The sequence below is a fragment of the Exophiala oligosperma genome (assembly GCF_000835515.1).
Source record: "Exophiala oligosperma strain CBS 72588 unplaced genomic scaffold supercont1.15, whole genome shotgun sequence".
In the NCBI taxonomy this organism is placed as follows: Eukaryota; Fungi; Ascomycota; class Eurotiomycetes; order Chaetothyriales; family Herpotrichiellaceae; genus Exophiala; species Exophiala oligosperma.
This window is the reverse complement of record NW_015622832.1, coordinates 369,317-382,995: the sequence shown is the minus strand read 5'-3', so window position 1 is coordinate 382,995 and position 13,679 is coordinate 369,317. Positions and strand designations below refer to the sequence as shown.

General features: G+C 52.0%; 5 protein-coding genes across 8 annotated transcripts; 4 read left to right on the top strand and 1 right to left on the bottom strand.

Annotated features, from left to right (window-relative positions):
• The first annotated feature begins 289 nt into the window (after positions 1-289).
• On the top strand, positions 290-2,131 carry PV06_10774 (uncharacterized protein). Its single transcript, XM_016412357.1, has one exon. The coding sequence runs from the start codon at positions 462-464 to the stop codon at positions 1,413-1,415; it is 954 nt and encodes a 317-aa protein (XP_016257371.1). The 5' UTR covers positions 290-461; the 3' UTR covers positions 1,416-2,131.
• Positions 2,132-3,078: 947 nt separating this feature from the next.
• On the top strand, positions 3,079-6,758 carry PV06_10773. 4 transcript variants are annotated; one of them, XM_016412355.1, is made up of 5 exons: positions 3,079-3,576; positions 3,628-3,702; positions 3,754-5,512; positions 5,564-5,834; positions 5,895-6,758. In XM_016412355.1, exons 2-5 carry the CDS (start codon positions 3,698-3,700, stop codon positions 6,050-6,052), a joined length of 2,193 nt encoding a protein of 730 aa, XP_016257369.1. In that variant the 5' UTR covers positions 3,079-3,576; positions 3,628-3,697; the 3' UTR covers positions 6,053-6,758. The 4 variants fall into 4 exon arrangements, with proteins under 4 accessions (XP_016257369.1, XP_016257367.1, XP_016257370.1 ...); XM_016412353.1 differs by having other exon boundaries at positions 5,564-6,758; XM_016412356.1 differs by lacking the exon at positions 3,628-3,702 and having other exon boundaries at positions 3,079-3,596.
• Positions 6,759-6,965: 207 nt separating this feature from the next.
• On the top strand, positions 6,966-11,590 carry PV06_10772 (uncharacterized protein). Its single transcript, XM_016412352.1, has 3 exons — positions 6,966-7,558; positions 7,609-7,825; positions 7,874-11,590. The coding sequence occupies exons 1-3, from the start codon at positions 7,195-7,197 to the stop codon at positions 11,457-11,459; spliced, it is 4,167 nt and encodes a 1,388-aa protein (XP_016257366.1). The 5' UTR covers positions 6,966-7,194; the 3' UTR covers positions 11,460-11,590.
• On the bottom strand, positions 11,457-13,435 carry PV06_10770 (uncharacterized protein). The gene has a single exon (XM_016412350.1). It carries the CDS (start codon positions 13,396-13,398, stop codon positions 13,024-13,026), a length of 375 nt encoding a protein of 124 aa, XP_016257364.1. The 5' UTR covers positions 13,399-13,435; the 3' UTR covers positions 11,457-13,023.
• On the top strand, positions 11,749-12,552 carry PV06_10771 (uncharacterized protein; the record flags this gene model as incomplete). Its single annotated transcript, XM_016412351.1, has 1 exon — positions 11,749-12,552. The coding sequence occupies one exon, from the start codon at positions 11,749-11,751 to the stop codon at positions 12,550-12,552; it is 804 nt and encodes a 267-aa protein (XP_016257365.1).
• Positions 13,436-13,679: the final 244 nt, after the last annotated feature.

Sequence of the window (13,679 nt, the reverse complement as noted above, 5' to 3'; positions counted from 1 at the left end):
ACAGCCGTATCTCAACAGGGCCTGCGTTCTATGTCATGAAAACTGAGGATTGATCTGGTAAAGGCCTAGACCGACCTATGCGAATGGAGGAAAACCATGATAGTATTGTAATATGTTATTGAAGCTTAGTTGCACTTGGGCCATGTGCACGGTGCTATCTCCGCTGTCCTTAACAGTACGCAGTCGGTTAGGACACTAAATCACGTGAGTCACGCTTGCGCTTGGCACCGCAAGATTATCTGATTGGTGTCGGCATTAACATCTCAATCTCAGGTATTCCGGACTCTAGACTGAGTACACAGTACTCTTCAAGGATGCTAGTCTAAACAGCTATCTCATTTCCTTCGCTGTCCGCTCCTGTTGGACTACAACTTGACTGACTGGCCGTGCACACTGTACAATCATAACTCCTACAACGAAACTGCACTGCACTGCACCGGACAAGACAACGGGCCTAAAACATGGCAGCTTTTACTCCCAACAGCTACTCGTCTGATCCTGCTGCGGCGCTACAAAAAGCTCAACAAGCTACTTCAATTCTCTCCAAAGCATCCTCAGTCAGCACGAACTTTCCTGCCTCAATATTTAGCTCGGCCGACTCGACAGAACTATGGAACGACCTGGAGCAACTTCTTTATGCCTGCCTGCGGACCGGTGATGATGAGTCGGCATTTTTGTGTGTAGAGAAGCTGACTGAACGATTTGGGGCGACCAACGAGCGAGTCATGGCACTCAAGGGTCTATATCAGGAAGCAGTGGCTTCAGACATGACGGCCATCAAGAAGATACTGGAAGATTACAATAAGATATTGATGGAGAATCCAATGAACGTGCCTGTTCTCAAGAGAAGGATTGCCTTGATAAGATCGATTGGGAGACCACAGGAAGCCATAACAGATCTTGTGGAGTTCGTCGACTCTTTCCCTACAGACATGGAAGCTTGGTGTGAGCTGAGTGATCTGTATCAGACCCAGGGGTGCAGTTCACAAGCCATTTTCTGTCTCGAGGAAGCATTACTCATCACCCCCTATGCCTGGAACTTGCACGCACGGCTCGGGGAATTGGAATACATGGCAGGAGTGTCAGCAACCGATTCCACTGACGGCCGGGAACACCTATCACTGGCTGTCAAACGATTCAGTCGAAGCATTGAGCTCTGTGACGACTACTTACGAGGGTTTTATGGCCTCAAATTAGTTGCGGACAAGCTCCTGCAGACCAATGCCACGAGCAGGGCTCAAGGCAACCCTGACCTGACACCGGACAAACTGCAAAGGCTGAGTCAATTGGCCACTTCCAAACTGGAAGCCATTGTAAGAGACCGCACTACGCGCCGATCACCGGGGGTGAATGAGTCGGAACTGGCCGCGGCCAAAGATCTGTTGAGCAGATCCAAGAGTCGAAGTCTGGGCTGAGCGAGAAAACCAGAGACGGTAATGACAGATTGATGCTGACCTTTCGCGTTCTCTTCGAATGGACAATCAGCAAATACGCCACTTGCGTCGCGATATCACCATCAACATCTCAGAATCACGACGATGGCCAGAGAAGGAATCTGCGCGAGGCCGAGGTGCTTCACGGGAGAAACCATGGTTCGTGGGAAATATGGCATGCTGCGGGCCACTACACTAGCGTCATGCAAGGAGAAATCAGTTGGGCAGCACTTGGTTCCCTCCGACGTGGCAGCATTTCTGAGGATGCCTCAATTGCCGCGCAACCCAACCTGCAGCAAATGGTAGCGGCAGCCCCTCTGCCTATATGGGTCTGCTTTGCCACGCTTTTTATTTTAGGTACCGAGAGCCTCACCTTCGCACGCGGTACGAGGGACGAACTGGCCCGGACTTGCAGCCTGGGCATCTTCTGCAGCACAAGTTTGAGGACTCGTTAAATTATCTCACCATCATTGTCGATGGCGGCATGGTAGTGGCCGTGAGTCATGGGAGGGACCGATGGGGTGGGAATTCAAGATAATATAACGGGTGTTGCCAGCATGTCCGAGATATAGATTGACACATAGCACAATCGATCCAAAGTCCCGACCAAAGTCGCTTCTATTGCGGCCAAGTCCAATGTAGACACTCTTCTTGCGTGCATGAAGCATTACCTGCGGAGCACTTTTGGCTTGCCTCTGGATCTGCACATCTGTGCATGTTCCTCCTGGACACTGCACATTCGTCTCTCCCTGCAGAGGAGGCCTCAATGTCTCATACACCCAGAACGCAATTCAGCCAAAGAAAAACAGTGCGCAAGAAGCGCTTACCTGTCCCAACCCCTTACAGATCCCTCCGCATGTCCGCTCGGCCCTCTTGTGTCACACGGCGACACCTGAGGTAGCCCAAGACTCCTGCACATTGTTGTGGTGACAGTCGTTTCTGCCGCCAGCACACAGCTTTATGACTCTTTCCCTCTTCGACACCCCTTCCAGGGCAGAGGTGTAAGATATCTTTGAGCCCCAAGATCTATATCCAGACCGGATAAGATCTCGGGACAGCTAGACTGACTACTTGGTGGAACGCTGTTCATTTCTCGGACACGGTTGAGGCTTGAGATATTGTCTCGCCCTTGGTGTGAGCCACATACGGCGTGGGACTTGATAGCCGGAACGAGGAAAGACAGTGTCTCGGTTCGACAGGTCCATACCGGCAAAGAACTCACCACATCGTTCGGACATCTTTGATCAGGACTAACATTGGGCGGAGGAACCTAACTCTGCTTCATCATCACCATAGCCTTCACCAACATCATCAACAGTAACGTCGAGATCGTCGCTGAGGTTTTCGGTACATCTGCGTACTGATCGTCAGCACTACGGTTGTTATTTCACATCATCGCCGACTGTTCGGAGAATATATTTCTTGGTTTGCGAGAGTACAAATACAAAGAAGATCCATTCGGATACATACGACACGAGTCGGAAGAAACACTTAAAAGGCTTTGACGTCGACCCCACTAAGCACCTCAGTTACAGTGCGAGTTTTGGGTCCGGTTTAGGGTCAAGCTTAGGGCTGCTCCCTTGCCGTGCGTACACTTACTAGGCCTTCCAGGCGAGTCATTTACCCACACTGGTGCCGCTCCCACCGCCTGCCACTCCCACGCAGCGGTATCCGGACCTTGAAATCTGCTGCCAAAGTTGGGGGTGCATTGGGCACTGGGCATTGGGCATCATTTTCCCACCTCTAGCGGCATTATTCCCATTTTGAATCACAACACACTGCGAGTCACCAATTCTTTCCTTCGCCAACTGGCTCCTCCTCTTCGCTTGCAACATTGTCGGCGTCAACAAGATCATCTGTCACTTATCCTCTTCTTCCTCGAATCCATCTTTACCCTTCACTCCCAGCTTTCAATATCGACTCTGCCGTAGATCTGGGCATCTCTGTTCTTACTCCTCGGCTGAACGCTTATGTTTTCTTCGCCTCTGGCCGTCCCTTCCTTCCCCACGGATCCACCTTTTCGGAATTTCGCAAGTCGCTGGCGGTCACCACTCTCGACCACCATCTACCTGTGCTGAGGGACATTGATATCGCCACATCCCAACACCGGATCTGGCCATCTGGACGGTCGTCACAGCCTGAAGTCAGCCCTCTTTTGGTTCGGTTAGCTCCCCTTAACTAACAACACCTCAAGGCTATCTCGTTCAGCCTGCCCTGCGTGGGTTGGTTGAACGCGGTAATTCCTTGACCTCACTCATTGTCTAATGGGGTGCGTTGTATGCCACGATTCTTCTGTCCAGGCTAACATTTTCCCGGCTAGGTCGTCAAGCCGTCATAGCCACGTCCACGTCGACATTACCCACGTTCGCTCGCGCTCCCCTTCTCCCTCTTCTCAAGACGACGAGCTTCACGAGAACGGAGTCCAAGTCTCTCCCGCCGAAATTTCCCCTCAATATTCCGTGATCCAGCCAACCCAAAGTCAGAGCGGCTCCTCGTCACATCCTGGCGATTTCGTACAGTTAGACTACCCTCACGAATTGCAAGAAGGTGATGGCTCCGACTCAGCCTCAAGAGTAGATCATCGGGAAAGAGTACAACGATACGACACTCGATCAGACTCAACACGGCGGCAGCCGTCTCATCGTCAACAGTCCATACGCGAGCCAGCACGCAGTCGCACGCGAGAATTAAGAGAGGCCCCACCCACTGAAAGTGGTGACTCTACAGAAGAGTTCCTGCGGACAGATATCGATCCTCGAATGCCTCGACCTCAATCATACTATGGGCCAAACGGGTATACACAGAGCGCTTCCTCAGGCTCATATGCATACCCCGCTGTGCCTCATTCTGGTCAGATGATACCTCTACAAGCACAACCTATGGCCATGCCCTATCCATCTCACTATCCTCACATGGGCGGCGCCCAACCAATGCAATATCCTCCACCATCAGGTTACAGCGGGGGATATCATCATGCCCCATCTCAAGTCAGCTCTCCATATTCACCCCCGTACGGTGCTCCCACCATAGTGAGCTACGGGGGACCACCACCGCCGGGGGGTGGCTATTTCCCCGGACAGTATCCTCCTCAATTCGGACCACAGCAATACCCTCATCAATATCTCCAGTACCACCAGCAGATGCCCTACCCGTACATGGACTATCGCATCCCGCCTCCATTGGCACCCTCTCCTCAGCCAGGATCTGCGAATGTTTCTGCTGATAAGCTAGAGACCAAGAAAGAGGACCCGGAGGAGATGTTTAAGCGATTCGCAGACTTGTTCAAGGAACAAAACGCACAAGCAGAAATGACGAAAGAAGCGCAAGCCGCCGAGAAGGCCAAAGCAGCGGCGGCACAGGCTGAACAAGAAGCTCGTATTCGGCAGGATGCTCTCCGGCAGGCGGAGGAGAAGACACGGCAAGATGCCATCCGCGCAGAAGAAGAGAAGCGTATTCGAGATCAAGCTCTCATACAAGCAGCCGAGAAAGCGAGAGCCGAAGCTGTAGCGGCAGCGGCACGTGCCGAAGAAGAGAGACGAATCCGCGAAGAAGCCATCTTGGCGGCTGAAGCCAAGGCCCGTGCCGATACTGCCGCCTTGAACGAGCGTATGGAAGCAGAGCGCCGCATTCGAGAGGAAGCCAGACAAGAAGCCATACGTGCATATGAGGAACAAGTCAGAAAGGCGGCTGAGCAGGCTGCTCACGAACAACAGATCCGCAAAGAAGCCGCCGAGGCCGCATTGCGGGCTGCCGCTGAAGAGGCCGCTGCTAAAGCTGAGAAGGCAGCGGCTGAAAAGAAGATTGCAGACGAAGCTGCAGCGGCTGCCAAGTCCCAAGCCGAGAAGGATGCGGCAGACGCAGCGGCAGCAGCCCAAGCCGAAGCCAAGAAGGCGCAAGAAGAAGCTGAGGCTAAATTGAAAGAAGCGGAAGCCCAGGCAGCTAAAGCCAAGGCGGAAGCAGAGGAAGCTGAAAAGAAGGCTGCAGCTGCAGCTCCCCCAGAAAAGAAGGCCCCGGTCAGATTCAAGGACGCGATTGGGCGCAACTATAACTTTCCCTGGGAACGATGTCACCGCTGGAGAGTAAGTTGCAATACAATGGATTGTGTCGAATGCCGTGCTGATTTTGTATAGGACATGGAAGGACTGATCAACCAGGCCTTTGCACACGTCGAGGGTCTCGCAGACGCGGTGTTGGCTGGGCGCTACGACTTGATCGGTCCTGACAAGGAAATAATCATGCCCAACTACTGGGAATCGACTATCGAGCCTGACATGCACATCTCCATGATGCTGTGGCCAGTTCCAGAACCCAAGGAAGAAGGCCCACCGGCCCCTCCTGATTTAGACCCAGATGCTATTCTCATGGTGGACGAAATCCTCAACCCTAGAGAAAGGAAAAAACGTAGGTCTATTGAGTCCTTTTGTATATTGGAGTGCCCCGCTGATCTAACGGAAGCCCCAGCCAAGAAGAAAAAAGTAGGAGGAGGAATCGCCAGCTGGATGCTGGGAGGAGCTCCCAGTCGGTCCTCCTCGCGGGCTTTAAAAGGTGAGAAAAAGCCTGAATTAGCCGCTCGATCGCAGCACGGTGCAGCCGAACAAGATTCGTGCGCCGTTATGTGACGGGGCTGTTTTCCTCTCGACATGAGCGATCGTATGATTGGTTTCTTCAGGCTCGAAGGAATGATGTGAAAATCGACGACAAGAAGCGGATGCTTGGGTGGTACCATTGAACCTTCATTCATTGCACCCCTGTACACTTCTACCACGGTCACGACTCCTCAATCCTTTTCCTACTCGAAGTACCAGTCGACTACGATCAATTTTGTCGAGACGGGACAGCCTCTTACATAGGCTACATCAGGAGGCATGGCTTTGTCCTCCCGAAGACTCGGGATCGGTTTTTCATGCCTCAAGGGGACGACAAAATGCAGTGGATGAAAACCCTCTCTTATGTTGCGACGATTCACGAAAATGGGATCTAGCGGGAGTTCTGAAACACGTATGATATTTAGCGTTTTTTGGTTGAAAAAGAAAGCTGCATTTGATTGTGGTGCATGTGTCGACTAGTGATATCTGATGAATATCATACATGCGAGGATGTTGGTCTATACATCCATGGTTCGGGCGTTGTGTTGGTGGATTTTCGAGATACCCCCAATGCATCATGGCAGGGTTGTGTATTGCTGGCCAGAATCAGCCCGTGTCCCACCCATCAGTAGAAGTATTATAGCAATGAGGTTTCCTGTGGAACCTAGAAGTCGCAGCGACTGGTCCCAAATTTAGGTACTGTACTAGAAGAAAATGTTAGAAAGATTGGTCTCTCCAAGGAGTGCCCGTATATTCTACGCAAACGAGCGGTGGTAGATTGTATGACTTAGGGTAGGATATTTATACGAGTGGTCCTCCGTACTCGTACTCGTTCTCGTACCGGTGCCTGTTCAAATAGGCGACTGAGTCAGCCAAGTCAGCTGACCGAGACTCAAACTGAATTCGGGACTGACTGTACTCGTATCGTGCGACAATCCATCAACATCGCAAATTTACATGACGCCAGACTAGATGAGACGTTTCCGTTGACCCACGAACACAGAGGAACTTTAGCCGACTCGACGTAACTTGATAAGGCCTTCGACTAGGAACATCAGTCACATCGGACACACGACCGGATGCCACATCAATCACAACAAATAATGACGATCTGAACGTTTTAACCTAGCTTGGCCCTGTTGGTGCAGGTGCAAATATTCCGGTAACAGATAGCCATGTCGATGCGAGTATTGATCCACGACTATCCTCATCGGACTGTGGCCCTAGCGACGGATAAACATGTCCTGATCTTCCGACATTCCCACACCCCGGCGGAGAATGGGCGAAACTCGAGTTCGACGAGTTTACCCTTGTCACTCAGCTCTACTCGGTCCAGCTCAACGCCTCGTTGTATGGTGGAATTTGCAGAGAAGTCGTCCATTGACTTAAGTCCCTTCTACCCAGTCACGACCGCCAAGGGGACACTGGGTTTGATAACACTAAACAACGATGTTTTCCTGTGCGTCATCACAGGTTCCGAGGAGGTGGCTGCCGTGAGACGTGGAGAGACTGTACAGAAGATCTATGCCGTTGAATTCTGTGAGTTGCTCCTCCTGGTTTGAAACGCTATGGGCTAATTTCAGAGCCAGACTGCCTCAATCGAGCCGATTATGATCAAGGCCATGGACCTTACCCGAATCCATATCCTGGCCAATACTTCCAGTCCGATGAAGTTGATTATGGCGCAGGCTATGACCAAGGCGATTCTGCCGCTGAACACCCTTTTAATGCTTTGAAAAAGTTGCTTAGTAACGGGAATTTCTACTACAGCCTTGACTTTGACCTCACCCGGCGATTACAGGATAGGTATGATCTTTGACAACTTGTTTTGGAGCATGGCTGACAATCTGATAGAGCTGATGTTGACTCAGCGGTCGATATATCTAGCTTGGATGAAGGTCTTCTCTGGAATTCATATATGATCGACCCTCTTCTCAAATTCCGAAGTCGCCTTGCCGACCATGAACGGACTGCACTCGACCACTCCCGACTCTTGACATCCGTGATCCGCGGTTTCGTTAAGAGTCTCCCTGTACCACCATCCTCGAATCCAATTCACGGGGCGACGCCCAGCCTTCCCGCTACACTTACTGTTATCTCTCGCCTTTCCTCTCGTCGAGCCGGAACTCGCTTCAATTCACGTGGTGTTGATGACAACGGCAACGTGGCAAATTTTGTCGAGACAGAGACCATTTTCTATACGCCCTCCTCCGGCCTATGCTTCAGTTACACTCAAATTAGAGGCAGTATTCCCATATTCTGGGAGAGCTCATCCTCCCTAATCCCGGGACAGCAGAAAATTCAGATCACACGCTCACCCGAAGCCACGCAACCTGCATTCGACAAACACTTCTCCGCGCTCGAACGAACATACGGAGCCGTGCATATAGTCAACTTACTTTCTGCATTCAAGCCGGGCGAGGTCGAACTCACGGAGCGGTATCGATACCATGTCAAACAAAGTCCCTTACGACGAGACGAAGAAGGTGAAGAGGAAGAGCATCATCTACTCAGGGAGACAGAGTTTGATTTTCATGAGCGCACGAAGGGCGCAACAGGCTACGAAGGGGCAAGAGCAATCAGGCCTTATCTCGACTCTAGCGCGGAAAGTTTCGTTTATTTCCTCAGTGAAGAAGTGAGCGAGGAGAGCATCGTACAGGGTAAGCGGACGGTGACGAAGCGTTCTGTCGTGATAATGCAGCAGAACGGCGTCTTCAGAGTGAATTGTTTGGACTGCCTTGACAGAACAAATTTAATCCAAGGTATGGTCAGTCAAATGGCGCTTGAACTGTTTTTGGGCCATAGAGGCGAAAGAGCGAACTCAGATTTCTGGATGCGGCATTCAGCGTTGTGGGCTGACAATGGAGACACCTTGAGCAAAATCTACGCGGGCACGGGAGCACTGAAGAGTTCTTTCACCAGGCACGGTAAAATGAGCCTCGCCGGAGCAATTGCAGATGCGAGAAAGTCAGCAACAAGACTGTATGTCAATCACTTCGAGGACAAGAACCGACAAAACACCGTGGACCTGTTACTGGGAAGGTTGGTAGGACAAAACAGTGTAGATCTGTTTGATCCGATCAATGACTGGGTCGTGTCGGAGATCGGAAGAAGGAGGGCCGAATTTGAAACGCGAGATATGGTGAAGCTGGGGGTCGGTACGTACAATCTCAATGGAAAGATCAGTGGAACACGGGAAGATCTCAGCCCATGGTTGAAGGCGCGCGAGATGGGCCTTGACATATTTGTGGTGGGCTTCCAGGAAATTGTCGAGTTGAGTCCCCAGCAGATTATGAGCACCGACCCGAACAGGCGCATGATGTGGGAAAAGACAGTGAGAGCTTGCCTAAACGGGGAGCCACCAGGTGAAGAAGATGAGAAAGGAAGTGCGTCTACTAGGAAGATCAAGGAAGATGACTATGTGTTGCTGCGGAGTGGACAACTTGTTGGGGCGGCGCTTTTGGTCTTTGTCAAGTCCAGCATTCTCCCCAGGATCAAGAACGTCGAAGGTGCCATCAAGAAGACAGGCATGAGTGGAATTGCTGGAAATAAAGGAGCGGTGGCTATACGCATGGACATCGAGAGTACGAGCGTCTGTTTCGTCACGGCGCATTTGGCGGCTGGATTTGCGAATTACGAGGAACGAAATCGAGATTACCAGACCATCACCTCCGGTCTGAGGTTCCAAAGGAACAGGAGTATCGAAGACCACGAGGTTGTCGTGTGGGCCGGCGACTTCAACTACAGAATTGGTCTAGGGTACGAGAAAGTCAAGGCGTTGGTCAATGAGGCGATGATTGGCAACGAAAGGACCCGAGAGGAAGCTCTGGGGAAGCTGTACGAAAATGATCAATTGAACATTCAAATGGTGGTTGGGAACTGCTTCAATTTCTACCGCGAGGGTAGGGTCAAGTTTCTCCCTACGTACAAGTACGACATCGGGAAGGACGAGTTTGATTCGAGCGACAAGCAACGTATCCCGGCTTGGACGGACCGGATCCTCTGGAAAGTCAATCACAAGGGTGTGCAGGGAGGTGATGTCCTGGGCACACAAATGCGACAATTGGAGTACTACAGCGTGATGAAGCTCAAGTTCAGCGATCATCGGCCGGTGTGGGCCTTGTTCGAGATGGGCATCTTGGTGGTGGACGAAGCCAAGAAGGACGAGCTCACGAAGCGGCTGTACAGCAAACGAGCCAAAGAGACGAAGGCCAAACTCGCCGGGGCTGGGGATTCCACCGAGGGACTGTCGGTTTCAGATACCGTCGACGGCAGCGACGATGATGAACTGGAGAGTCTGAGTGGGTACAAGAGCATTCAAGAGGGATTACCACCGGCCAGCAGTGACAAGAGAAAATGGTGGTTGGATGGGAACAAGGGAGCTCGAAGTACTCTGAAACCACCCAACGACTGGATGATATTGAACCAGGATCGATCGGCGAACCCCTGGAAAGAGAGGGACGGGGCAGAGGATGACTGGGTGGAAGTTGAAAGGCCCCAACAAAAACCCGAACCACCGCCATCGAGAGGAACGACGAGAAGAATGGTCCCACCCGCGTGGGAAGGAGAGCGGTTTGTGTCGACCGGCGGTAATAACACGAGACCCGAGGCGGAAAAGGGCCAGCGAGGTCCTGTACCACCAGCGCCGACGCCGAGGGGTGTTTCAGTGGCGAGGACACGAGCCGCGACTTCGAGTGTGGCGTCTTCACCAGGGACGTCTGCGGCGGGATCGGGTCGAGTGTCGCCGGAAAAAGTGCCCATGAGATCATCTTCGACCGTCGCAAGGAAACCACCGCCTCCGAAGCCGGTCAAACCGTCGACCCTGACGACGTCGTCCAGTCAGGTGGCCATACCTCAGTTGAGCCCTCTTCCAGCACCAGTGTTGTCCTCTGGGCAAGACCAAGACCAGTACCGACCAGAAAGGCCACCACCGTTGCCCAAGAGGACGGGTACGATGAGTTCGACGGCATCTTTTGTCAGTGCCCCAGACATGACGAGTACAACAGGTTCAGACCTTGGTGGACAGAGGAAGAGTATCAGCAACAACAACACTCAACAAACTCAGCAGGCATCTCTACCTCCACCTCCACCACCCAGGAGGGAAGTTTCTTCTTCTTCTGCAGCTGCAGCATTGCTGCCTGCCCCGGTACGCAAATTGACTCCTCTACAACAATATCAACAGAGAGTTCGAGAGGGTGGTGGTGGTAGTAGTAGTAGTAGTGGTGGTGGTGGTGGTGATGTCTCAGTGCATTCCAAAGGTAGGACAAACGAAAACAGCGACCAAAGTGGCCCGCCCGTGCCGCCTCGTCATACTGGTGGTGGTGGTGGTGGTGGAAACGATGGAGGGGGACTCATTATGGACCGAGACGATGATGGAGACGATCACAGCGGAGGCGGAAGTGGATTGGACGATCGGTATAAACCTCTTGTGCCTGGGTGATGTAGAGGTTTTGAAGGTTTGGAAATGTCTTTCTTCTCGTCTAGGCATCAGTAGGAAAGAAAACTTTTCATCACCTTCAACCAGACATTCTACAAAGTATAACAAAATGAGGACCCGTAGAAAAGTCGACATTCCAAAAAGAAGAGAATATAAAAGAGAGCTTCCCCTGCACCAGTTCGTGTTCAACCTCTATTGTCCATCACAGCATCCTCCATAGTCATCGCACCCTTAACTACTCTGTTTGACAAGGCTGTCCTTCCCCCTTCTCCAACATCACCGTGCCGCCATCATGCACTTCTTCCGTCCCCTTGTCTTCTGTGTCGTGGCCAGCTTGGCCGGTGTAGTCACGACGGCCCCCTTGAGCAAAGGCCTCAAACCCGACGATCTCGCCAATGAAATCATGTACGAGGCTCATTCCGCGGCCAACTCTGCGTCGAAGGCCCCGGCCATCTCCACGGCGGCCTACGGTCTCTCCGCCTCGGCCATCTCTGTCCCCGTCGAAGTCACCGCCGTCGCCACTCCCTCCGCCGCCGCTCCCGTGGCCCCGCCTGTTTTTACCATTCTCACCAAGGTTGTCACCGCCGGCGGCGTCGCCTCCGCCGCCTACCCTACCTCCACCTCCACCGCCTCGCCGGCCGCGGCCCCGGCCAACATGGTCCCTTCCCAGGAGTCGGTCTCGGGTATGAACCCCTTTACCAACCCTTTCTGGGAGTCTTGGAACGCCGAGTGGAACCGTCAAAAGGAGGCGGCGGAGGCAGCGGCAGCCGCCGACAAGACCAAAGCACCAGTGGTGGAAGGCGAAGCAGCAGCTGTCGCCGCAACCACGGCGGCGACAGCGGCAGGACAGAAAGGCAAGGATTTATCGCCAGAAGAACAGATAGCCGAAGATCGTCGAAAGCAAGAGGAAGAAATCAAGAAAAAGTTAAAGAGCGAAGAGGAGAAGCAAAAGTATCAAGAGTCCAACTTTGACGTCTACGAAAACCTCATGCCGGGTTGCCCCCCCAAGTACATAGGGAACGGGATCGAGGTCTCGGTGTGGATGTATTGTTTCTTCGGGCATGAGATGTATCATGGTGGGGATCACTGGTATTGATCTTTACCTTTTCCTTCCCCCTCTCACCTTGAACCTTGGTATAAACATCCGGAGGCCGCCGATATTGGTTGGAAATTGCCTTTGCTTGGAACTGGATTTTGGGGTTGGGTTTGATTCTGGTTCAGGTTCAAGGAAGAGTAGAAAGAGCAAAGGTTCAGTGATTTTGGGATCGTTATAGATCGTTGTTTGAGATGCATCTGGCCCTCTCTGGAGTTGATACAAGTTTTCTTGAGGGCTTTGCTGGTGATGTCTCTTTGGTTGGGCCACAGGCGAATGGTGTGGTTTTCTCTTGCCAACGTTTCTCTTATACGAGTAGGCTACAAAGATACTCAAGGTATCAGTGGGCCACTTTTCCTGAACGGTGTGGTTAATGGGATCCCTAATCGATGTCGTGCTTGGGATGTTGCTGAACTTTTGTTATTGTTGGTTGTACTCCATAGCTTGCTTATTCAGTAATTCTCTCCTCTCCGCTCAGCTTTTCCCAAGAGATGGGTTTTCTGATTTCCTGCTTTCGTCTAGTAATCTGACCTCCTGTTCCAAAGACTTTATCTGGCGGGTTTTTTGGTCCTTGATCTCTTCCGTCTCTAAAGTCAACCATGCCCAGTAGGCGATTTGGTAGGTGAGGAATGCCAGCGTGATGGCCTTGAAGAATGCCCGCCCATGGGTGCTGTAGAAGTTGATCGGCTTCTCTGGAGCGCCGTTGGTGGAAGAGGAAGAGGACGAAGTCGACTGCGGTGCAGTCTGTCTGAGGGATCTTGTCGGGTTAAGGCTTCGGGTTTGCCAGAGCCCGGGTTTCTGTCGAAGGACACTAGAGCGCATAGCTCGGGAGATCGCGAAGGCCCTCATTGTATGTGTAGATAGTGAAGGCCTAGTTGTGGTCGAGGTGATGGGGAGAGCTGCTATGAACTTGTCTCGTAGATGGTAATTGGTAAAACGCCAAACCGCTCAATAAGGCTAGGCTGCGATTTTCGCAGCCCAATCCGACTCCGAGATAACCACAATAACTCATTTCTGTACAGCAGATGACTCAATTCTGTTCTGATTGTGAGAGCTATTAAGCACGCATAAGAAATGATTACAAAGTACTCTAGCTACTATTATTAAGAGTAGAAACAGTTATTAGTGAC